The sequence below is a fragment of the Mycteria americana genome, chromosome 6, assembly GCF_035582795.1.
Source record: "Mycteria americana isolate JAX WOST 10 ecotype Jacksonville Zoo and Gardens chromosome 6, USCA_MyAme_1.0, whole genome shotgun sequence".
Classification (NCBI taxonomy): domain Eukaryota; kingdom Metazoa; phylum Chordata; class Aves; order Ciconiiformes; family Ciconiidae; genus Mycteria; species Mycteria americana.
In genome coordinates this window covers 41,898,851-41,922,912 of record NC_134370.1, presented here as the reverse complement: position 1 = coordinate 41,922,912, position 24,062 = coordinate 41,898,851, and the positions used below count along the sequence as shown (strand labels likewise).

Below are 24,062 nucleotides of genomic sequence, written 5' to 3'. Positions count from 1 at the left end.
GCAAAGCAGGTTGTTTCTCCACCGATGGCAGGGGCAAGCGTGTTCCTTTGGTATTGCAGCAGGGAGATAACGTATCAGTAAATCTTTCTTCTCCCCACCAGCTAGTCCAAAAATTGCTGAGTCAAAAGGCAATACTGAATGTGACCTTGAAGCGATGGCTCATACTGCATGTGCTTAGTGCTAGCTGGAATATTAACCCTTGGACTAGGGTGCGCAAAAGAAACAGCGATGAAAGAGGAAAACTGAACCTCCTGAGATGTTTGCCTGGAGTGGGAGGGAAAATGTCAGAGGTGGTCCCAGCCTCAAATCCCCACCGAAATGCATGGGTGTTGGGGGAAGCAAAGGGGCATTGCTCATGGGGTGTTTTATTCCCCCTGCCAGCAAGGGCAAGCAGCCGCTCTCCGAGGGATGTGATGGGTCCTGTCATGTTTGGGAAGAGGAAACTGTCAAAACCCTTCAAGTAAAGCATGCTTTAGCAGCTGGTGAATTTATGCATGTTGCAAGCTATCTGGGACCAAAAAGGAAAACAGATGGAAAAAGCTGGTTTTTAATAAATAAAATTTTTAACAAATAAAAATACATTAATAAAATGTCTTCTACACTTAAAATACAATCCTGTATTCAAGTTCTTCTTCTAGTAGCATTTGGAAACCCTGGGGACTGATCCTCCATGAGGATTAGGAGTCACAGCCAGACGGGAAGCAGCAGCCATCCCACAGGCTGGTCAAGCTGTGATGAAGCAAAGAGGAGGGGAAAAGTCCTGTTCCCAAATTCCTCATGCACCGGAGCTGATCAGTGCAATCCCAGGAAGGTTATTTTAGAGAGGTAGGCACTGTTTGTAACTTAAAAAAAATGCACTGGGAAAAAAAAATAACTATCATCTCCTTTTGTGGTAAAAATTATTGATTGGTTTCTTCTTATCTTGTGCAATGCTTGACTCACAGGGCTATAACAGCAATAATTTTTAGGCTGAACTTTTCAGCTTGAAACAGGTCTTAAGCTGAGAGACGTTCCTCCAGCCTCTGGGACACGCAAGGGATCTCAGGTAAGTTTGCATAAGTTTTCACTGGGATTTCATAGGACTAATGTTTCCTTCTTCTAGTATTACTTCATCAGTTTAATCAGTTGGAAAAATAAAACTAATTGTGTGTCATGCAGATGTGCTTAAGGCTGGTGCTGTGATATCGATTATCTGGATGGGTTGTGGTGCTGTGCGGCTGGCTGCCAATGCCATGCTGGGAGAATAAAAAGGGGAGGAAGGAAACCCGTAATATTAGATTTGTTGCCACTAGAAAACATGCTACGTGAAATTCAGCAATGATCATGACTGCTGTAGCTTACTATGGCAAAAGAAGCTGATAAGAAAGGTCACCTACAGCAAGTCTGGGTGACCACTTGGCTCTCTGGTGATGTTGTTTCTTGTTGCAACATTTCCAAGACCATAAATGCTCATTTCAGCAGTTATTTTCTGCAGGTTCATTGTTTCCAGGGCATGTCACCTCTGGGGAATAGCCTGCAGGCATGAGGTTTACCAAGCCCCATGCTGGACCCACCATAAGGCAAATGTTACCTCCAGGAAAACTGGAAGCTCTGCCTCACTCTTCCCTTTCTAATCACATGTCCATCCTTCCCCATCTCCACTCCTGTGACATTGGGGGCCCAGCAGGGCCAATGCCGCAGCTGCAGCAGGCTGCTTGGGGCTGTATCCAGGTGAGTCAGGGGCATCCCCAAGGATGGAAACCCCCCACCACTCTAAACAAGGAACCAGTCCTTTGGGGCAGATATGCGGTTCAGTCACAGGTAGAGAAATGGGATCTGCAGTAAGTTTTATCTACTAACACATCTAAGGACATGTGGAAATGTCCAAAGCTATTTTAAAGGCTTATTTCTGCCTTGTACAGATGCTTACAGATGCTTATGCACGTCTTTCTTTGCTACAAGTGCCACTTCCCACTGGGCAAGACCGAAGCCCTTCATGCCAATCTCAGGTGGCAGAGCAGGACAAATCAGAGGTCACCAGAGCTTTTATCAGAGGGGGAAATAACGTATTTTCCTATAGCCATACTTTGAATAATTTTTCTTGTTAATCTTTAACCCAAATAAACCTCTGTCCAAGGAGGAAGAACAGTATACAAAAAGCAAACCCAAAGAGCTCTGCATACAATGAAGAAAGCTGGCATCTATAAATAGGGTCTTATCCTGGAAAGCTGTCACAAACACTACTTTTTCTAGCCAGGAGAGAACTGCACTTGGACATGCGATGGGGTGTGCTTTTCTCATGCTGAGTTTCCTAAACTGACCTTTATTATGGTGACAATATTGTTTTCTGATGTGCTCTGAGCATGTCAGCAGCAGAAAAGCTGTGAGGCTTCAGGCCACAGCATCTCCCTTGGCTGCTCAGTGAACATAGTATCTGGTGGAAGATTGTGGGGTTTATTTAAAAGATTTCTTCAAAGAGTGAGCAAAGTGTCCTGGGAAATGCGGGATTGGTAATTTGGCCACTCACCCTGTCCTATTGGGCCTCATGATGGGGAGTGATCGCTGCTCACAGAAGATGATACATTTTTGCTGTCTTAAGCAGATTGAAAAATAAATCTCTACTTCCCACCCTTATTGCTGTTGCTGCCTGCTCTGACGCTGAGATGGGGGACACAAACCATCACCAGCTCTTTGAGGGTGCGATGTGCTGCTCTGGGTGGGATGTGCCTGACATCAGGGCTGTCCTGTCTGCCTTCCCCATGGGCTTCCTTCTGCTTTCACAGTGCCCCCACCATGTGTGGGAAGAGGTCCAAGTGCTCCTTCTCCCGCCTGGAGGTGATCCTCATCGTTTGCCTACTGTTGATGATAACAGTGACCGTGGTGCTCCTCGTCCTCCACTTTCTCGCCAAAGAGAGCAATGGCAAGTTGAGCTATTCCAGTCCCACCATCGCACCCTGCTTGAGTGTGTGTCCAGTGCAGTAATTTAAATCAAAGGGATACAGGGAGGGTGTCACTGGACCGCTGCTGAGCCTTCATAATCTTCTTTGTGCATGGTCCTCTCACACAGTCACAGCATGGTGCTGTTGCTGGCCTCTGCGGCAGGAGCATGGTGATCAAACCCAATGTGAGCATCTCTCAGGGCATGGATGCACAGCCTTGGGGCCAGTGGGTAAGGCTGGCTGCAGGGATCCAGACAACCTCCCGTCCCTCTCTCCACCTGGTGGAGGGAGTCCCGAGAGCCCCTTGCTCCAGGCACCACACCAAGGGGCTTCACAGCTGTTGCAATCCCATCACAGCTCACTTATGCCTCCAACCCCACCACCAGGCATGGGGGAGGTGGGTGTTGAGAGCTGCCCAAAGTTAACTCTCAATTCACTTCTAATGTACCCCATGCTTGTCCTCTGGAGAGATAAAAATCTCATGGGGAAAGAAAACATTTTGAAGCTTTAGTTGTTTCCATGTGACGGGAGCCCTTTCCCAGAGCTGGGGGTCTCTCCTGCCCTGGATGGGGCATCACCCGACATGTTAGCAATGGGACCTCCCCATTTCTAGATTTTGATCTTGAATTGGAGGTAGTTCACACTTTCTTCATGTTTTTAGGTTGTAACACATAAGAGTTTTGCACAAGCGATTACTCTCTGTATTGTAGCTCTTGGAGGAGGAGGTGGAGGAACGGTAGTTTTAATGGGGAGCCCTGTTCACTCATGCCATTTTAAATGAGAAGAATGCCCTGTGGTCAGTCTGTGGCCAGTGTGAGTGTTTCACTTCTCCTCTTTTTTAAGTGACAGCCTAGGAAAGGCCAGACTGGGAAGAATGAGCGTCCCTTTATCCTGATGCCCTGCCTTGAGCAGCAGCGGCTGGCTGGGGAAGACTGTGAGAACAGATCAAGGATATAGAAATATTTTCCCACAGTGTTATCTCAGCCTCCTGTGATTTGTGGCTCTGGGATTTCCTGAGACTCAGTTTTGTTTTGTTTGGGGTTTTTTTTTGTGTGTGGTTTTTTTTTTTTTAATTTAGTAGCCCTCAATGACTTTTCTTCCATGAGTTTGTCCATGCGCTTCATCCATCCTGTAGAAGGACTTCTGCACCTTCATGATGGCTGGGATGAGACATGATCTCCTTCAGGAGTCCTCTTCCTCACCACTTGCCTGGAGGTCATTGCCCAGAGCTGCTTTCCCCTTCTTTGAGCTTCTGCTGGCTCTGCTGTGATTTTTTTGAGATCAGGGCACCTGTGCTGGACATGGGACGTGTTGGAGACACCAGGGTGACATATGGATGTGCCCCTCTTTCTTCCCTAGTCCTTTCCCAGGAGCTCCTGACATGCCATCCCCTTTTTCTCACTGCTGCTGAGCTGAATTTTTTGTGTGAAAACAGCTCTTACACCCTCAGATCTGTTTCCTGCATGGTAGTGTTAGGCTTGGAGAGCTTAATAGGCAAAGCTAGGCTTGTTTCCCCCTTACTGTGAATCATGACACATTTTACACAGTCCAGTGACCCCGTCTTGTGAGCTCCCTCTGCAGCTCTTCATGCCTGGTCCACCCTTTACCTTCCCAAATGCCTTAACAGCCTCAGCACACTTTGACCACGTTGACATCCCATTGGAAACCCAAGCAGACAATATCAGCTGTATCCCCTTGTCCATGGGCCTGCTGAGTCCTCTGGGGTTGTCGAGCAGGTTTCAGGCATGCAATCTCTTTAAAAAGGCTGGGTTGCCTCTTCTGTCCCCAATTCTGCTTGCTCATGTATCCACTAATTTACTATTTATTCTTATTATAGATTCCAGCAAAGTAACAGCAAACTACTTACTGGGCGTAGGTCGAGCTGACTGCACGGGACCTGTGGCAGAAATTCCTCTGGTAAATTGGGGGAATTGAACATGGGGTTGGCAAAATACTGATTTTCATAATCTCTGAGTATTTTTTGCAGGTCTTCTGGTTTAGAGGCTCTGCTTTGCAAATGGTTGTCATCTTCAAACATTAGGTGAAATTTCTTTGAGGCTTTGAGCAACCTGATCTAGTGGAAGGTATACCTGCCCATGGCAGGGGGGTTGGAACTAGATGATCTTTAAGGTCCCTTCCAACCCAAACCATTCCATGATTCAATGATTCTTGCAATCACAGGGCAAGACAGTTGCAGCTCCGAGTGTTCATATGTTGAAAGAGTCCTCTAACCCTCTGGCAAATCTACTTAGAAAAATACATGCAAATGAATAGATCACTCAATATTTTCACTGCATGGGCCTGATGGACCTCTTCCCTTCCAGATGGGATATGCCAATCCAGACCAGGTGGGCGGCGGGCTTCTTACGCGCCTCTACAGCCGAGCCTTCATCGTGGCAGAACTTGATGACTCCAGGAGAGTAGTGTTTGTCAGCGCTGACATAGGAATGGTGTCTCAGAGACTGAGGCTGGAGGTACGTGGCTGGAAATGAAGGATTGGTGCAGTTTGGGTTGTTGCTGGTATTAGCGTTAAGGGTGTAGTCATTGCTAAATAATATTGAGCATGGCAGTACATAGGCTGTTTGCTTTGCAGGTCTTCTGGTTTAGAGGCTCTGCTTTGCAAATGGTTGTCATCTTCAAACATTAGGTGAAATTTCTTTGAGGCTTTGAGCAACCTGATCTAGTGGAAGGTATACCTGCCCATGGCAGGGGGGTTGGAACGTGCTCCTTGCAGCACGACCTTGGAGAGACATCGTGTCTCTGCTGAAGAAGAGCTTTTGATTCCTCAGCAAATGAGGCTGGACTTTGACCATGCTTTTCTTAGCAGAAAAATTATCATGGGTACATTTGAATAACGAATATGTTATCATGGTGCCTGTGTAATGCTGGGTCTCCAGCGCCACAGAGGAGGGAGGGAGATGCCAGAGAGCTGGGGACTCCTTGGATGATGGGCTTCACTGCAAGTTGGCCATAGAGGTCTTCACTTACCAGATTTTATTATTTTAAAGCTCTTGCCAAGTCAACAGCTATAACCTACTTATTGTGACACCAGTATGGGAGTATCAGGCAGAAAAAGAAGAGCGAGAAGGAAGGTGAATGGTTGGGTTTTTGCAAGGGCTGATACAAAAAAGGGTTTTTTAGGACGACCTCCTTCCTCTCAGGTGCTCAAGAAACTGAAGAGCAAGTACGGCGAGCTGTACCGACAGGACAACGTCATCCTCAGTGGCACCCACACGCATTCGGGGCCTGGTGGCTACTTCCAGTACACCCTCTTCTGGATTACTAGCAAAGGGCTAATCAGACCATCCCTCAATGCTATCGTGAATGGCATCATAAAGGTTGGTGTTGTCCAGTCTGTTGACGTGAGAGCCTATAAATGCAGATAAGGTGGGGGGAGATACGTTTGTGACTAACGGTGCTCTTGCTGTGATGTTCATGGTAGCACCTCTGAATGTCACAGTCTTAAAACACACTTGGAGGTGGGTTTATGCTTACCAGTGAAATCAGATCAAAAAACAGAAGCCTTGAAGTCTTTCTTTAGAAAGAGACAGTTGTGGGTGGTTTCAAAATATTATCATAATTTTATAGAACTTTAGACTACTTAAGAAAAAAAAAAGGCCCCCAAACTCCCAAGAAAGGTTTGGCTTTTTCCAGATAATCTCACATATGCTTTACATGCATGGGCTAATATTGCCTGCCTTCCTGCTTTTCAGAGCATTGATATAGCACATCAGAACATGAAGAAAGGAAGGCTTTTTATAAACAGAGGCACTGTAGAAAACAGCCAGATCAACCGAAGCCCTTTCTCCTATCTTGAGAATCCAGCGTCTGAACGAAGCAGGTAAAAGCTCCTCATGCGGGAGAGAAACAGAGCCCTGAAGAGGACCCGTTGGTTGAAAGCATGACCCAGCCGTCTTGCAGCTGGTGTTTCTGGTCATTCATGGGGTGGTTGAAAGTGTGGAGCTGAGCCAAGACCATGGCAGAGTGACACTGTTGCCATCCTTGGCCGCTTGGGTGTGTGCATCCCCAAAAATTAGTTGCAAGAGTGGGCTTGAAAGTTGTGGTTACCCCCTCCAAGCATGCAAGGTATTGGTCAAGGATGTGACTTTATGCTTTGTTAAAAAAAAAAAAAAAGTCTTTAGTAGATGTCAAGCATTTGAGTCAGATGGTATTAAAGTGCCATCACTGGTGCATGAATTTGCATTCGGAGAGAGCTCCTCTCTCCATCCCCTGCAGAAGCAGCACCTGAGGTCAGCAACAACCATAACTCTTCCCTTACCTTCACAGCTATTTTCAGATGCTCCTCTAAGGTCTCACTGTGCTCTGGTAATATCTGTAACAACATCTTCATTTCCTTGCTCAACCTAGTGGAGATTTAACGTGTCTGAGCAACGCAGAGCGTGACCACGGCTCTGGCGCTAATGGGATTTCCCCGCTTCATTTTCATCTAGGTATTCATCCAACATGGATAAAGAAATGGTGATGCTGAAGATGGTAGATGGGAATGGACAGGATCTAGGCCTTATCAGGTACTGACCACCGAAGTAACAAGTTTTTCTCCAAATCCTCATAAACCACAGTTCCGTAGCAGTTCTGTCTTTCTGCACAAGGTCTCCTTCCCAACAATGACCCTTGCCCATAGAGCATTGCTCCCAGCTAGTGACCAGAGAGTCTCTGAGGGAAGAGTAAGTGAGAGTCCATGAGTGCATAAACCAGGTCTGTGTCCCTCATCTACTCTGGGAGATACAGCAGCACCTGGCCCACCTACGGCTGGGGACATCTCCTGGCATGACCCAAAGGCATCTGGGGAAGTTGACCGTAGCTGGTCTTCCCTCGTAGGGGTGCAGAAAAATCCTCTCTGGGGCTCTTGCTGTGCCCCTCCAAGCAGATCCTGGTGCTGGCATCTCCAGGATCCTTTGGGCTCCTCTTCTCTTGGTTATTTTCTTTAACACCCCACATTTCGTGGGAAGCATGCCATTTCTGCAGGCAGCATTTATGATGCCCATCCTATCAACAGATCTGTGGGGCACTGTTGGGCCACATGAAGTTCAGAGCTCAAGGTCAGGCAAATGAAGTAACGTGCAGTAACAAAGCTATAATTGTGTTTTCCTCATTTAGAAGTCAAAATCGAGAGTCTGACTGTGTTAAGAGGAAGAGGAGGGTTTTCTTTTTTGTAAGAATGAAAATGTTCTTTTTTTTCCTTTTTTACATTGTTGACTTCTCCTTGTTTCTTTGAAGCAAGAAAATAAAAATCCCTCCAAAATATAATTCTCTGGACTCAGAAAAGAGTCGGTTCAGGTCTGAAATAGCTCTTGGTGGCCCTGATAATTACGGTGCCAAATTCTTGTGGCCTCAAGACCTGGACCATCGTAGCCATGAGCCCTCCTGGTCAGGAAGGGAGAGGATGAGAATAACTCTGCCCTTTTGTTAATCCATCCCTAGGTACCAACAGTCTGCATTTGTATTCTCCCAGAGAAAATTCCCATAAGTCAATTGCAAATATATAGATTGAACAAGTCAATTGCCAATATATAGATTGAACAATGTATTTCCTATGCGTGTCTTCTGACTCCCCTTCAGCTGGTTTGCCGTGCACCCAGTCAGCATGAACAACACAAACCATCTTGTGAACAGTGACAACATGGGCTATGCATCTTACTTGTTCGAACAGGAGAAGAACAAGGGGATGCTTCCCGGAGAGGTGGGAGTGTTTTCAGACTACTGAAAATAATGGGGAAAAAAGTGCTGCAACAGGGATGGGATGGTTGGTGCTTTCTATGGGCCAAAGCGGGTTCTTTCAAACAGTGAAATAGGACAGCAGGGTAAATACAGAAAAAGGAGGACAAAGATGAACGCTTTGATTTATTTACTTTCTTCCTCTAGAGAAGAGAAATTACAAGGTGTACTCTTGACTTTCCGAACTAGTAATCAGTGGCATTTATTTAGACTTTAGGAATAAATCAAATTTATTTTGATTCAACTATTGGAAAGACTAGTAAGACATGTGTGGGATACTTGAGCCAAAGGGATCAATATATTGCATCTGTGTTGTGGCATCAAGTCTGTGGTCAGCCCCATTTCTTTCTTATGGCTTCCAGCCAGTTCTGCCTTCTGATTTTCATTTATCCAGAGGATTTGCCATCCTCAGAGTGCAAACACAGCTCCTTTAAAAAGCACTATTTCCCCTGAAATGTAAATATGGACATGAACCCATCTCACAGGCACTTTGAGTCATGAATTGATTAAGAGGGTGTCCTGTGTGTATCTCCAGCATGTACCCTGAAACAGTTGCCCGATTCCTATTTTAATACTCTGGGCAGGGGAACACGTGCAGTTCATACCAAAGATGGAAACTAAAGGAAGTCTACCTAATTCCTGCTTGCAAATGTTTCTTTTTATAGTGGATTATCTAAAAGCTTTTAACAAGACTCCACTCTAGTGCATAGTCATGGGTGCAAGTCAGTGCAAGTTCACATGCATGCAAAGCTAAGAAGTGTTTGCAGGATTCAATATTTAGCTGTATGGTCTGCTGGGCACATTGTGTCTAGCAGTCTTACAAGAAAATGGCTTAAGAGCTGATAATATATCAAAATATCTGGCATTGATGCATCCCATCTCTAAAAGAGGGGGAAAAAAAGGAATGTATCTATGAGAGCTGAATTCAGCTGACACAGTGTGTAACCGTCCTTGCTTCTAATGAGTACTGCTTGATGTTAACTCCTGCAGTCAGGTCCAATAGCTCTCACCCTGTGAATTAGTCATGGTGAAAGCCTGGCAGAAAAAAAATCCTGTGCAAGGCGCTACAATGATCCATTAACATCTGATCAGTAACATGAGAAACTGGGGACATGGGGGGAAATGCTGCCGCTGAGATGGAAGAGGTAGGTGAAGAAATGCTGTCTGGACACCAAAGCAGTGTGAAGGTTGTCCTGAAATGGCAGTTGCATCCTGTGCATCCTATTCTCCCTTGCTCTTCCTGTCTTTAACCCTTGGGACACTCCTAAATCCCCATTCCACTCCTCCCAGTCACTTCAGAAATGTTTACCAGCATTGCATGCTCATCAGCTGGCTGTAATGCCAGCCTTGACTGCAGGGAAAGCTGCAGGTGATGTTTGCAATCACTGCAAGGAACTAAAATCCATCTGACCACATCTGATTTTGGCAGGGCTCTTTTGTTGCTGCCTTTGCATCCTCCAACTTGGGAGATGTGTCGCCCAACACCAAAGGCCCATTCTGCGTAAACACAGGGGAGTCGTGCAATAACCCACAGAGTACCTGTCCCGTGGGGGGGGTAAGTATGTCTTACCTGATAAAGAGAAAACTCTGAGTGGAGCAGCAAATACAGAGCCATGTGGTGGACCATTCTGCATGAAGAGGACATTAAAAAAAAATCACTTCTTTTTTGGATTATTCTGGATAACTCTTTCAGGAACTTACTGCCTTATCCTCATACACCCTGTTTTCTGGTCATTCAGCCCAAACTTAAATTTATCTTGCTGCAAAGGTTAGTGTAGTAACCTGGTGCCCAAATTTGAGATAGCTAGCAAGAAACAATTAGTTCCCACAGTATGACAATCACTTGTGAACTCATCCAGTTTGCAGTGCTACATGTTCTCCATATTAACTGATCACTAGCATTTAAACAAATTTCTTAACAGGCAACAATGTGCATGGCCATGGGCCCTGGTGATGACATGTTTGACAGTACAAGAATTATAGGCCAAAATATCTACTTGAAAGCAAGGGTAAGTGATATTTTCTTTATGAGCATTTGTGAGTGCTGTTATTACAGGATTGCATGTTCATTTAAGCAACTTTCTTGCACCTGTTTTTGTGAATGTTTGTAGATTTAAATTACTCTAAAGTCTGTATTTCTATACTTAAGGAAATTTTCCCGATTATTCAGAAAGCACACACTTTTATTTAGATACATCATTGTAGGTGTTGCAATTTGAAAATAGCGGTTTGGGCTTTTAATCTCAATATTCCTCATTGGTATATAATGTGGATGTTGCCCCTTATAGTCTCCCCCTCCCTCCCATGCACACATCTCAGAGATGTCATGATGGGAAAAATTGCTGGTGTTGAAGACTCCTAGAAGACCTCAGAGACACCACCACACACCACTTGTTGGCCAACTTTGGCATCATGCTCCCAAACTAAGGCAAATGTGGGTTAAAATGTGACAGCTTAAATATCTCTAAAAGATACTAATCTTGCCCTGCTTGACTTTGCATTTACTCAGCCGCTGTTCTCAACCCTATGGGCTCCCTTATGTCACCTGTGTCCTTGGGCTCAAAAGTCACCTGAATTTACCTTTTCCCATTCTGCAGCTTCATGGAATGTGAGAGTAGTCAGTAAGAGGACATTTTTTTGGCACCATTTCAGGGACAGCAGCTTGTAGGAACTGGAACAGGTCCAGCAGAGGAGTAAGAGCAGAAGGCTTGATGGTGGCGGTTTCCTTTTAATCGCCATTTCAGGTGCTTGCCCTCAAGTCACTCCAGGATGATCGTGACTTGCAAGTGAAAGACTGTCCCAGTCAGAGTGGCCCGGTGTGTGTATCAAATAGCGAGGGAAAACATTGCTGTCGTTTTTAACACTGCAGACTCTTAGCCTTCAAAGGCTGTGTCCTCTATTCCTTCCTGCAGTTACAGGAATGTTACTAAACCTGTATAACTTCTGGCAACACTTTCTATGTACCAACTCAAGGCATGTATGCCAGAAAACCATTCTATGAAGAGCTGAATGGCTTAGCTGTCAGCTGTATAGTAAATGCATGGTAAAGTCCATGTGTTTTGAAGCAACGAATGCAACAAGGTGCATCTTTCTCATAGAAAACATTTATTCTGGTTGGTCTAAGATGTGAGAAATGCCAAAAGGTTGCAACTAGGAAAAAGAAGTTGCCATCCTCGTGGAATAGGTGCGTGTTTCAGCTGTAAAAAGAAAGGCATGCACAAAACTGCTGACCACAGAGTGTCCTCCCTATGTTACTTGAGACAGGGAGAGCTTGCAGGACTTGGGGCAAGCAGGATGTAGAGACGGGGTGATAGAAACAAAGGAGCTTGGGAAATGCATTCTTGCTTTAACACCTGGAAGAGGCCACTGGAAGGTGTCAACAGAATGAAGAAATAATTCATATAGCTGAATCTCAGAAGAGCTGGGTTCCTGATTTCTTCTTCCTCAAGGATTTCCACCTTGTGTGTCCCTTAGGAGCTGTATGAAAAAGCTTCCCAGGAGGTCACAGGACCCCTCAGCTCAGCTCACCAGTGGGTGAACATGAGTGATGTCTCGGTGGAGCTGAATGCCACGCACACGGTAAGAGTGGGAGCTCCCGGGATGCAGGCATAAGGAAGGAAGAAATGTTAAATTCTCACAGCAGGACTTGGCGCACTGAGGGGAACTGGTTTTAAAATATCTCTTTTTCATTTTTCCCCCCCTTCTGATTAAGGTTAAAACATGTAAACCAGCCTTAGGACACAGCTTTGCTGCGGGGACTATCGATGGAGTGGGGACTTTCAACTTCACACAAGGTAATTTAGGGAGCAGATGTCAATATCGGTTAGTACAAATGGGAAGGACATGGGGCATCCCCAAAACAGAGTCAAACCCCCAGAGTCATTTAAGAACATCAATGGCTGGTTGAACCACAGTCTCCAAAGGGATGTTTTTTAGGAAGGTGTGATCTTACAGCCCCTGTGCAAGTTTGTCTGTGTTTGTCAGAACGCTTCTGGAGAGGGATATGACCATGCTCTGAAGGAAGGAGAGCGCTGGATGGGGAGTGGGGAGAAGAAAGATTTAGCTTTGGAGCAATCTTTCTCATTTGTTCTCATTACCTGAAGGCTGCCAAGATGGAGCTCAGCTGGGCTAAAGCTTGGCTTTTCAAACCACTCCAGAAAAGGGAGATAGTCAGAATCCACTGAGAAATATCCTATTCCACATAAGCAAGGAGGAGGTAATAAATGAGTTTTCTGTCCAATAGCTGCTGGGGCAGCTGAAGGAACAGCAGTTAAAAGATGTTTCCCCTCAAGGCTCAGTAGAAGGGGACCCATTTTGGGATGAAATCCGGGACCAGCTGCTGGGAGAGCCATCCAATGAAACAAAAGCCTGCCACAAACCCAAGCCAATCCTCTTTAGCACTGGAGAGGTAAGAATACACTGGTGTGTCCCCTGGGAAGTGCAGAGATTGCTGATTTGGGCTAGGTTTTGGTAGGGCACTGCAGAAGATGTCTGTGCGAGCTCATATCATGAAGAACAAGGAGGGAGAGAGAGCTGCATGGGCTTTAAAGGCATGAAAATAGAAAGCAAGAGTAAGTGTTGTCATTAGTTTGCATCAGAATGAGAGAGGTGGAAGTTTTCCTCTTGCAGAGCATCTTTTCCATATAGCCCAGAGGAGGGACCAGACCCGCTGCTTTCATTAGGGTCAAAAATCCAACTGAAGATCCACCCTGGCCTAATTCTCTACCTGTGAAACAGCCCTAAGCAGGATGCACAGGGAAAATGCACGCGGTCAGGGAAAGCCAACAGTCCATGGAGCCCAGTTGCCTCCAGCAGTCTCTGGCTTCAGGACATCCTCTGCTGGTGCTCAGGTCTTAATAGCTCTGGGTGGATTTTTCTTCCATCCTACCATTGGTTTCTTACCTTAATCCATGAGAGGACCTTTCTTTTTGTTGTGTGACTGGTCCATGCACAACGAAGTAACTTGTCATAGTGTCTTTTGGAAACTCTGGGGACTGTATCAACTTACCCACCTTCTCAGTATTGTCTTCAAAGGTTTCTACTGGGCTTTGACTTCCTCTGGAAATGTCCTGTTGACTTCCCTGCTTTGTTTGTCATGTTTATGCAAGTCATGTTTATGCAAGTGTCTGATAGTTCTGTGAGCTATAACACTGACTGATACCAGACTTACTCATCCACAGGTAGAATCACACCAGGCTCAGGCTGGAGGTCCCTAGGGTGGGGTTCTCCAGCACGACCCTGGTCCCACCAGGACCAACACTGCAGCTACAGCAGGTTGCTCAGTGCCATGTCCAAAAGAGTCAGGCAGTCAGCAAGGATGAAGATTCCCCCACCGCTTCGGTCCCCGTCCCAGGGATGTCCCACTCACACAGGGAAGGGCTATTTCTTAGGGCCAGCCTCTGCAGAGCTGCTGCCCTGTTGGTCCTAGCCCATCCCCATGCTCGGGGCTGCTCTGTCCTGGGCAGGACTTGGTGTTTGTTCTTACTGAACTTTCCCAAAATCCTACTTACAACTTTAAAAGAAAATTGATGCCCCATTTTCCACCTGTTGTTCCTTTGGCATTAAGGCAAATGCGCTGTAGTGGAGCAGGATTATATCCAAAGTCCTTTAGAGCACTTAGAGGATGCTATCTGGATGAGGCAATTTGTTGTTATTCCTTTCATCAGTCTCTTTTTAAAGCTTTCCTAGTGTCACCTTGTGTTCAACCAGCTCCTCACCTCATCTCTCATAAAAAGAGGTCCCAGCGCAGAGCCTCCTCCCATTCCACCCCTTCCGTCCAGGATGGTGTTACTGAGAGTAAATTACACTTTATTGTTACAACTTTATCACCTTTTGAGCATCCTTTTATGGATGCTCTGGCAAGCCTCCTGCTTCTGATGTGCTTCACAAGTTTTTGTCATTCATGTTTTGCCCCCAGTAAATTGCTCCTCAAAAATCTTTTTGGCTTGCTGGAGTGGGATTTTGCATTTCATTTACTGGAGCCATGCCACCCTTGAGCTCTTGTTCTTAATTTGCTTTTAACAGGCTTCTTCATTTTTATCTAGCTATTTTTTTTTAAGCTGAAATACTGCTGTAGTGTAGTGTTGCTGCAATGGTGCTGAGTCTGAGTATGGTGTGGTCCCTGCTAAGGGGCAGTCTGAAGTCAGGGCTAGGTTGAGGGTTCCCTGAGCATCACCCTCTGGGTGACTTAGAAAATCTCCCTCTGCACCACAACTGATGTTGCATTTGCTCAGCTAACGAAGAGGTAACTCTTATTTCCCATAGCCATTGGGCTCCCTGATTTCACTCATTCACGTTTGCTCTCCTGGTCAGATGATCAACCTTATTGATCCTAATGCTATCCTTTTCCCATGCAGGTAAGGGATTTCTTGGTGCTACCCTGACCTTATTTATCCACTTTGCTTTACGCTACTCCTCTGGCACCACTTTTATTTTTTGCCTTACCCATAGTATTTACATATGCCTTATCTGTCTGTTATGGTCAGACAACTTGCTGTACATGTGGAGGTAAAACACTTTCTCATGTGCCTGTCTACAAAGTAAATTTATTTGCCTGATTTATGACTGTAGGAAGGAAAATACTTCAGCTATCTTTTTTTGCTACTATACTACAATATCCGCTTTTTTTTCACCTGAGATGACTCAACCTCACCCATGGCACCCTGACATTGTGGATGTTCAGATTGCTGCCATTGGATCGCTGGCAATTGTTGCTGTTCCCGGAGAGTTCACGTATGTATTTCTTTGGTCTTGTTCTTTATGCAGCCAGCAGCATTTCATTCAAACTACCTGTGATACTTCTGCATGCAGGTAGAAAGGGGGTGTAGACTAAAAATTGTCCCCAGTATATGACAGCTGTGTGGGCACTACATGTATATGCCCAATGCATGTATTTTCTTGTATACTGTCTCCTCTGGTTACCTGTGATTTCCTATTTTCTTCTCAGTTCTGTAAACTAGCCATGGGAATCAATGAGATGCAAACAAGCTTCCTAAATAAATTTAACTGTTCATTGCAAAATGTAGTTTCAATGAAATGATAGGAACTTGTTAACTTTGAGTTTTTTCATGCCATAAACATCATAATGATGAATTGTACTGACTGTTGACGGAATTGTACTGACTGTTGACGGTACAATGGCGAAAATCTGAATAAGATAATGATTTATTTCTAGCACTTTTTTCTACCCCATCCCACCCTGGGGTGCCTCCAGCCCCACCCTGGCTGTGCTGATGTATGTGAAATATTTTGAGGCCTGGTTGAGCTCATCGCAGAGAAGATTAAGGGATGCTGAGCAGTGCTGCAAGTGCTATGTGAATTTCTGGTGGTGTGCTGTGTGTCCAACCAGTGATTCCTGCTTTAGCTCTCTGCATTTCTGGAGGCTGACGTTGTTCCCTTAATGCCCCTAGAACCATGTCTGGACGCAGGCTACGGGAAGCTGTTAAAAGCGTAAGTTGCCGAGGAAGAGGTTTCTCCAGAGCGCAGCATATCTGGGACTTCATGTTTCTTGATCTTTCTGGTTTTTCCCTTGTGTCCTCCCAGCTGGGGTCACAGTCTCATGTCTCACAGATGTTTCCTTCTCACAATTGCTTCAGACACATTTTGCATGTGCTTACTGACATGCAGGAGAAATGAATGACCTCCCCAAAAGAAGCAAACCAATTCAGTTTCAATCCATTAAGCCAACACAAGCTAATTCAACTAGGATCCAGGCATAACTGATGCTAGCAGGAATTTTGTCTCTGGGATGGAGGTGTTTCGCTCCTTAATCCCTGCCAGGATTTTGTAATAGGAGAACAATTGGAAAAAAAGGGCAACCATATTTTTTCCATTTTCCTGATTGATACATCCTATTCTCAGCTGCAGCCTGAATACCATCTTAATCTCAGATGCTGTCTCCACAATTCACTGAGCCTGTCTCACATAGTTATATCACCAATTTTTTTAGGAGTATACAGACATCAGCTTCAAAAAAACCCCCTAAATTTATTGAATTTACTGGAGTATGAGGTCATTTCTCCTCTTTTTCTTTGGGAAATGAATATGAGACGTTAATAAAGGCAAATTACACTTGTAGGGTTGCATTCCTGAACATCCAGCCCCCTCCTCGCCGTTACTTTGTATTCTGTCCTGGTAAATAACAACAACAACAATAATATAATTGTGCATTAAGCAGTTGTTACAAGATAAGTGATTTATTTCCTTTCTTAGGAATTTGAATCTCATGGTACACCAAGAATGGATGTTGTAATTGCAGGTCTGTGCAATGTCTACACACATTACATTACCACCTATGAAGAATACCAGGTAAATGTTAAAATTGTGGATTGAACATGTTTAACTGAGTTCAGCTTTTGGCTCTACAGGATGATGATTAATGTGAAATTATGTATGTTTAGAGTACTTTTCCTTTGCCACAAAAAGCTGAAGAATCTGTGGCAGAAATCACGAGACCTCTTTGTTTATTCAGGCCTAGACATGGTCCAAGGGCCAATGTGGTTTCCTGACCGTAGCTAGAGAGTACGTATGGATGCTTTAATGTGGAAATGGTCAGACAGGAGCTCCTGTGAGTTCAAGTTTGTTTTAGTAAGCTCCTGATGACTTGGATGAATCAGAAATTATCTTCTTAAGGTAGAAAAATTGTCAGAAGAAAGATTTGGAGCTGTAGGGCCATAAGGTGAACATGAATTGCAGTGCCATGTTGCTGTGGAAAAGACCGCAGTATAGCTTGCAAGACCCAGTTTTAAGGGTCCCCACAAGGCACGGTAGATGTTGTGCTTTGAGGAAGGTGTGGACCATTGGATGGACTCCTTGGGTTTAGTAACCCTAAACTGGGAGGGAAGATTGGAAGAACTGGGGTTGTCCAACCCAAAAAGTTGGACAGGAGACGACCTACATCATAAGCCTTTAAAAGAGTAAAAGAGCTGTGATAATTAGAAGAGTGACAACTGGTCCTCCCTGTTTATGATTGATTGGTGAATGAAGAGTAACCTGAAATTGCAGCAGAAATACTTAGGCAAGTTGTTGGGCTGTCTCCCTAGCAGTAAGGGGGTAAATAAACCCCTGCAGGTATAGTGCTTCTCTTGGCACAGTAGGATGAGCTATATAAACTGCTCAAGAGTCCTTCAAACCCTCCTTTTCCAAATTTGTCCTTTGCTAGGTTCAACGATATGAGGCTGCATCGACTATTTATGGGCCGCACACCCTTTCTGCTTATATTCAACTGTACAGAGGACTTGCAAGGGCTATTGCTATGGTAATCAAAATTTTCTATACGCCACATGCTGCTAGAGACATTTAAATCCTGTAAATGGTGATGATTATATTTGTTCCTCAGTGGGGCTGCATGAGTGCTACCCTCTCTTTTCTCATAAGAAATCACTTTGAGAAATTCTCATGTGGTATAAAAACAATTCCTCTAATGGAGGTCTCATACCACTTGAGAAATCCTGGGTCCTTTTTGGTTCAAAGTTTAGGAAATAGGTACCTCCAAACTTTCAGCATGGCAGGAAGTTGCTGCTTTTCTACCAAGAGGAAAAAAATCTGCTACATTTCTGCTGTACACGGCAATGTTCATTACCATTGTATCTGTGGACCATGTGAATGTGCAGGACTGGTGGGTGGGTGCTGCCTCCTGAAGTCGTGGGATATTCTGGCAGGTGGATTTGGGGGACCTCAGCAACAGGGCAGTGGGTGTCCTGCGGGGATTGCTCCTGCAGGCAAAGCACAGATGAAGATCACCTTGTTTGTTTTTATGCTCACTTTATTGCCTTTGTTCTTAAAATCTGTCTAAGCAATGGAGTTGGATAAAAAGCTACAGCAGTGATATGATTCATCAGGGAGATACTGGTTATCTATATGTATGTATACTGAGCACATCTTCCCTCTCCCAGAATACAGTTCAAGATTTGCCACGTGGTCCAGAGCCCCCAGTTTTCAATATAGGTAACGTGACCTTGGTGCCTCCTCTCACTGCTGATCGCACGCCAGCAAATAAGACATTTGGGGATGTGCTACAAGAAGTGAGACAACAGTATCAAGCGGTGAGAGCTTCAAGAATTTGCTAAAACCTGTTTAGGAAATAGTCTTTAAATTCTTACCCCTTATTCAAAAAAGTCTATGTTTTCTAAAGGGTCATTTTCTAAAGGCTCTCAGACCAAAAAGGTCTCATTGCTCTTAGTGGGCATGGTTGAAAAGGCAGAGACAGCATTTTCATGCCAATGTCATTGTACTGAACATGATTAAAATGGGTGAATGAAGGGGAAAATAAAAGTCCTTTATTTAACATGAAGAAGATTTCCCCTTCTGCTTTGACATAAAATAACAGTTGATGATTAAATAGGCAAATATTGTACAGTGATTTCTTTACAAGCAGAAATCAGGTCACCTTTGATGCCTCTGATATGGAATGTAAATGAAATAAATATGTCAGAAAGGATTCAGTTTTCAATGGTCAAAATTTAGATAAGGTGTTCAGAGCAAGGATTTTCATCTCATTGCTGTCTCCAGCAGTAAGGTAGGAAGAAGGCAGGGAGGCATTCTTAAAAATCTCACCTATTTCCCTCCCTCATTTACACAGAAATCTTATGTGCTATGGTGGAGTTTATCCAGCAAGCAGGACAAGTGGAATGGCAAAGCACAGAATACCAGTTCACAGTATAAATTGTCCATTGCTATTGCAACAAGTGAAATTATAAATAATTTAAAAACAAAACCAAAAACCCACAAAAACCCAACCAAACCACTAAAAAACTCATGTGGCATCTTCAAAGGATGTTCTTAATGTGCAATGTGCTGCTCAGTCTCTAATATAAATCTCATTTTCCCCCACAGAGAGAAGTTGCTGAAGTAACTTTTGTAGGTGCGAACCCCAGGAACTCTGCAGAGAATGCGGTAAACATGATGCAACGACACTGGAATTGGGGATGTTCAAGATTAGTGAATATTTAGTTACTGCCTCTGCCTGATGCATTTTAATCTTTGACGTTCAGGTTTCAGAAGGAGTAAGATCGTGTGCTTCCAGTGCTTTTTTTTCTTTGCTGGGAGTTCAGAAGAAGATAGTTTCTCCCTTTAGCGTGTGCTTGGGAATTCACATGACCAGAATGCTTTTGGGGCAAAGTCCTCAATTTGGTCAGAGATCATTCATGATCTCTTCCTACTATTGAAGTTGAAGGCACCCATGTCATGCATTAGGCCAGACCCTCTTTCTCAGTCGGTATCCAGTTCCATCCAGTCGTAGCAAGCATGGTCTCTAGTCTCCATCCTATCAGCCCAGTGCATTATTTTAATAAAACAAAGAAAAATAGAAAAGTACTTAATTTGTCCCATCATTCATCTTGCATAGACATTGATAGAAAATACCTCACCTGTCCATTCTCTTTTTAATGATCAAGTTGTTTACTCATTCTCTGTGTCATTTATTAGCTTAAATTTGTGCTTTGGCAGTGAAATATAAGCATTTTTACTAGTAATTACCGCATTTGCCAGTAAAGCACACAGAACTATAGTCCCTTCTCCAGTTTAAAGTGACACAGAAAAGCAGGGACATGTCTGTCCCTTCACCATCTGGCTAACTCTGTTATTTTTATTCCAGACTGAACACAACTTCCTGACGGTGGAGAGATACACCAGCACTTCAGACAGCTGGCACGTGGTACAGAACGATGCTTCCTGGGACACCAGGTGGGTGCCCTGACCAGATTTCACTGTTCCACAGACTCCATGGAGTAATTTGAGTTGAACCTGAAAGGCTTCATTTCAGAGTTCCTAACTGTAGGTTGCTCTTGTCCCTGCAGATCCATCCCTCTCTGGGGATGGATGGGTCCATATTTGGGTGTTTAACTTGTCAAGTCCACAACAATCCGTCTTCCCCTTGGGTCTAGCTTCTGCAATGAAGACTTATAAGTTTGGGAAAGGTAGAAGGAAGAGCAAGAATTACAGAAGGTTCATGGTCCAACTTATTCATAGCCTACATCCATCCATCTGCTGTACCGTGCTGATGAATAGGATACCAAATAGAAAATATGAGACGTTCACTGCAGTAGGGTTTTCATAGGGAAAAACTGGCCAGTTTTGCTGTGCATCATAAAGTAGAAACAGTCAACAATTTTAAAAAAGTTTGTAAGAAAGCAAAGTTAAGATTAGAAATGTCAGTCTTAAGGACTAAGACTACCTACTAAGCAGCAAAGCTGGTGTCACCTTTCAGAGATACACCAGAAGTGAGCACACAAATAGGAATACCAAAGGCATCTTTTGTCAAACCATTCGATTTCAAGTTACTCCCCTATTTGAATAAAACCAGACATTTTCCCACCTGCCTCTGCAACCTATCTGTGAGAAACCAGACCCCAAAAAACATCCATCTTGGGGTCTTCTGACCTTGCAACGTCCCAGTGCAAACACGTAATGTCGGAGGTCAGAGAAGCAACGTTTCCAACAGCTTGGATTCATCGCGAAAGTCTTCCTCTGGATTTATGACGAGCATTTGATAGGGCATAATTCTCTCTGCCCAAGTGCAACGAGCTGCTCTCTAAACTTAATCCAGCTGTCCCAACGTGGGAGATGTATTCCCACCTGCACTTGGAGCTCTGCATTTCTAAGTGCTTGCCCTCTGTTTAACACTTGCACTACGGTACCTTGTCACTCTCATTGATGTCACCCTTTCCAGTCAAGTTCCCTACTTGAGTAAGGGAAATGATGGCATTTTATCACCCATATATGTAGCCGTGCCTTCTTCCCTCCTCTTCCAAAAACCCAACAGATTTCCCAAGATCTTGGTCAGGAACACTGAAAATGATTAATAACATGTCACTCAAGGAGATAAAAAACATATAAAAGTGCAAAACTTGAAGAATGTTCTGCCATGATGCTGGAAAGATGAGAATGTAGACATTTTACTTCCTGAGAAATGTCAGACTTTGGATCTCTGAATGATGCTTAAATACTTCTGCTGATAAGAAGAGCCGTTTGGCCTTTTCCTGCCTAAAGGGTCTGGCCAGAAGGCAAACCAATGTAGACAGTAATGTCTCCCTTCCTGGTACCCTAGGAAAGTACCAAACACCATAAGAAATGGGAAATGGTTCTGTTAAGATGAAAATGAGTCACTTTTTACCATGTCAGTGTGTCAGTAATTAAGGCAATGGGGACAGGGAGCATCAAACGTTTTTACTAGATATTAGTGGAGTCAGACTGTGGTTTTTTAGTGCAGGAAAAACTAATGTTTGATACCATTGAATGTGCTGACATTGCCATAGGAGAGTAGCACAAGGGAACGCATTATTTGTTAGCTTAGTGTTCCAAAGTGTTAAATAGCTTAGATCTGCATTTGTAAAATGCACATCTTCAGGGATCAAAAGATATGAAGGTTTACTTAAAGGAGGTGCAGCTTTCTGGGAAGGAGATAGCTGTTATCTGCCCTTTGTCCTGTGCTCGCCACTGCAGCAGGGACAAACTCAGTGCAGACTTGCAGAGATTCAGTAGAGAAGTCTTTGGCCCCACCCTGCATCTGCCATGGGGACAGTAATTGCTTTCTTGGGGCTGTTTAGGAGGAGGGGCTGAGCTACAGGCAGGAATTTGCCTGGCCCTGCCTTTAGCAAACAGCTAACAGAGATAAGACATGATTAAATCCCCATGAGCTCATCTGTGAGAAGCCTCTTCCCAGATGGGATCCGAGCTACGTTCCAGTTCCTGAGTCCAGTTCCCAAGGGGTGGTCCTGGTTCACCGAGCCTGGAGGGCAGGATGGGGAGGAGGCTGGGTGGTGGCATAGATCTATCACAATGGCATTTTTAGGTCACAGCATTACAGCCAGGCTCAGGCTGCAGGTCTCTGGTCCAACCCAGCTCCCAACAGGGCCAATGTCGCAGCTATAGCAGGTTGGTTGGTGCCATGTCCAGGCAAGTCGGGGCGGTCTCCAAGGATGGAGATCATCCACCACTTCGGGCTTTGTGCTATCACCGTACTGTCATCTCCCAAGACAACACTGTCTTTGTCCCAAGACAAGGCAGTGCAAGCCACAGCCAAAACTTTGGACAAGAGCAACCAGGTGGGTACATGGGCCCTGTGTCATCCTGTGGTGTCTGTTTACCAAACTAAATTTCCCCCATCATTCACTGTTTTTCACCCAGTCATGTCTGTAAATATTTATTTAAATCTTCTCGGTAAGACTGGTATGGGGAAACTTTTTATTATCATTGCTGATGAACCAACATACTTTGTTCATCTGCTTCCTTTAGTTAAAACCCTGAAATGGGGGTGCTATCTCAGTAGGACTTGATAACTCTCATGTCTGACTCAGATACAATTAGGGGGATATCCAGCAGTGCCCCTCATTGGCAGTATCAAAAGAAGAGCAGGTTAATCTTCTTCATCTCCCCAAGAAGTGATTCATCATGGCTGGCTGAAAAATCCCTTGCCCCCAGATGATGTGTGGCTGTTTGTAGAGCTTTGAGGTTGAGCAGAAGTGGTTTTGCACAAGGAGTCTGCAAAAGAAAATGGGAGTCTGATGTGGAAATGGGTGCCAGAAGACCTGAGCTCAATTATAATAGATTTTGCTTGTGACTTTCAATACTCATCCTTTTGGTTCAGCATTCCCCATGCACAGGGAAGACTAAGCTGACGAATATTGCTCACAGAGGTAATGTTGTATGTGGTTATGATATGGTGTTGGGAATGGAAGAACACGTTGGTAGAAATATTCTTCATCTGCAAAAAGGACCACTGACTTGTTTTTCCATGTTTTGAGATATTTTTCAGCCCTGCTGGGTTTTGGGTTGGCTTGTTAGTTGCTGCTCTGATAGCCTAAATATATGAGGAAAGGTTAAAAGAAGCTCTTAAAATATACTTAACTGGAGTGCATTAATCTCATTCCTTAATCTTACACTTAGTGAGCTCTTGGGATATTAAAACAAATGAAAAGTGGATTTTTTTGCCAACTGCAGTTTTTGGTTTGTCTGCTAGAGTTTACTGGACCAAAGGATTACTTGGTCGGAGCAACATGACTATTGAATGGCACATCCCTTGTGGCACAGAGCCAGGCATCTACAGGATACGGTACTTTGGACACTATAGGAAAAAACTGTCTAACAATCACGCTGTCTCTATTCCATTTGAAGGCACATCTTCAGCGTTTGAAATCACAACTCTGTAGGTGATCTCCTTCATTAAAGGAATTATTTCCTTTGAGCAGTAGATTTGATATCTGCGATGTTCACAATGCACACCTGGGAGGTTTTTTGTGGCATACATGACTCTATACATCATTGCTGTCCCTTGAGTGCTGCTGGTCATCCTTTGCTGTCCACAGCTCGACTTCCTGCAAAGTTTTGACTTTAACCTGCAATTCAGTCTCCAATGTATTCCAATGTCCAATGTCCAGAATACTAGTCCAATGTATTCTCATTCAAGCAGTT

The 24,062-nt window shown here is 44.4% G+C and overlaps 1 protein-coding gene across 1 annotated transcript; it reads left to right on the top strand.

Moving 5' to 3' along the window:
• The first annotated feature begins 988 nt into the window (after positions 1–988).
• On the top strand, positions 989–24,062 carry LOC142410970 (putative neutral ceramidase C). The gene is made up of 21 exons (XM_075504156.1): positions 989–1,045; positions 2,763–2,947; positions 4,768–4,835; positions 5,243–5,392; positions 6,080–6,256; positions 6,632–6,759; positions 7,370–7,447; positions 8,499–8,619; positions 10,084–10,209; positions 10,577–10,663; positions 12,129–12,233; positions 12,367–12,448; positions 12,947–13,062; positions 15,292–15,386; positions 16,064–16,103; positions 16,866–16,961; positions 17,815–17,910; positions 18,548–18,697; positions 19,488–19,547; positions 20,248–20,336; positions 23,611–24,062. Exons 2-21 carry the CDS (start codon positions 2,773–2,775, stop codon positions 23,798–23,800), a joined length of 2,229 nt encoding a protein of 742 aa, XP_075360271.1. The 5' UTR covers positions 989–1,045; positions 2,763–2,772; the 3' UTR covers positions 23,801–24,062.

What these genes read in the sequence shown, in the direction of transcription:
- LOC142410970 (XM_075504156.1), top strand. Translation starts at nt 2,773, where the DNA reads ATGTGTGGGAAGAGGTCCAAGTGCTCCTTCTCCCGCCTGGAGGTGATC. An exon ending in CCAGCGTCTGAACGAAGCAG is followed by an intron (nt 6,760 to 7,369) that starts GTAAAAGCTCCT and finishes ATTTTCATCTAG; the next exon opens with GTATTCATCCAACATGGATA. An exon ending in CCACCTATGAAGAATACCAG is followed by an intron (nt 16,962 to 17,814) that starts GTAAATGTTAAA and finishes GTCCTTTGCTAG; the next exon opens with GTTCAACGATATGAGGCTGC.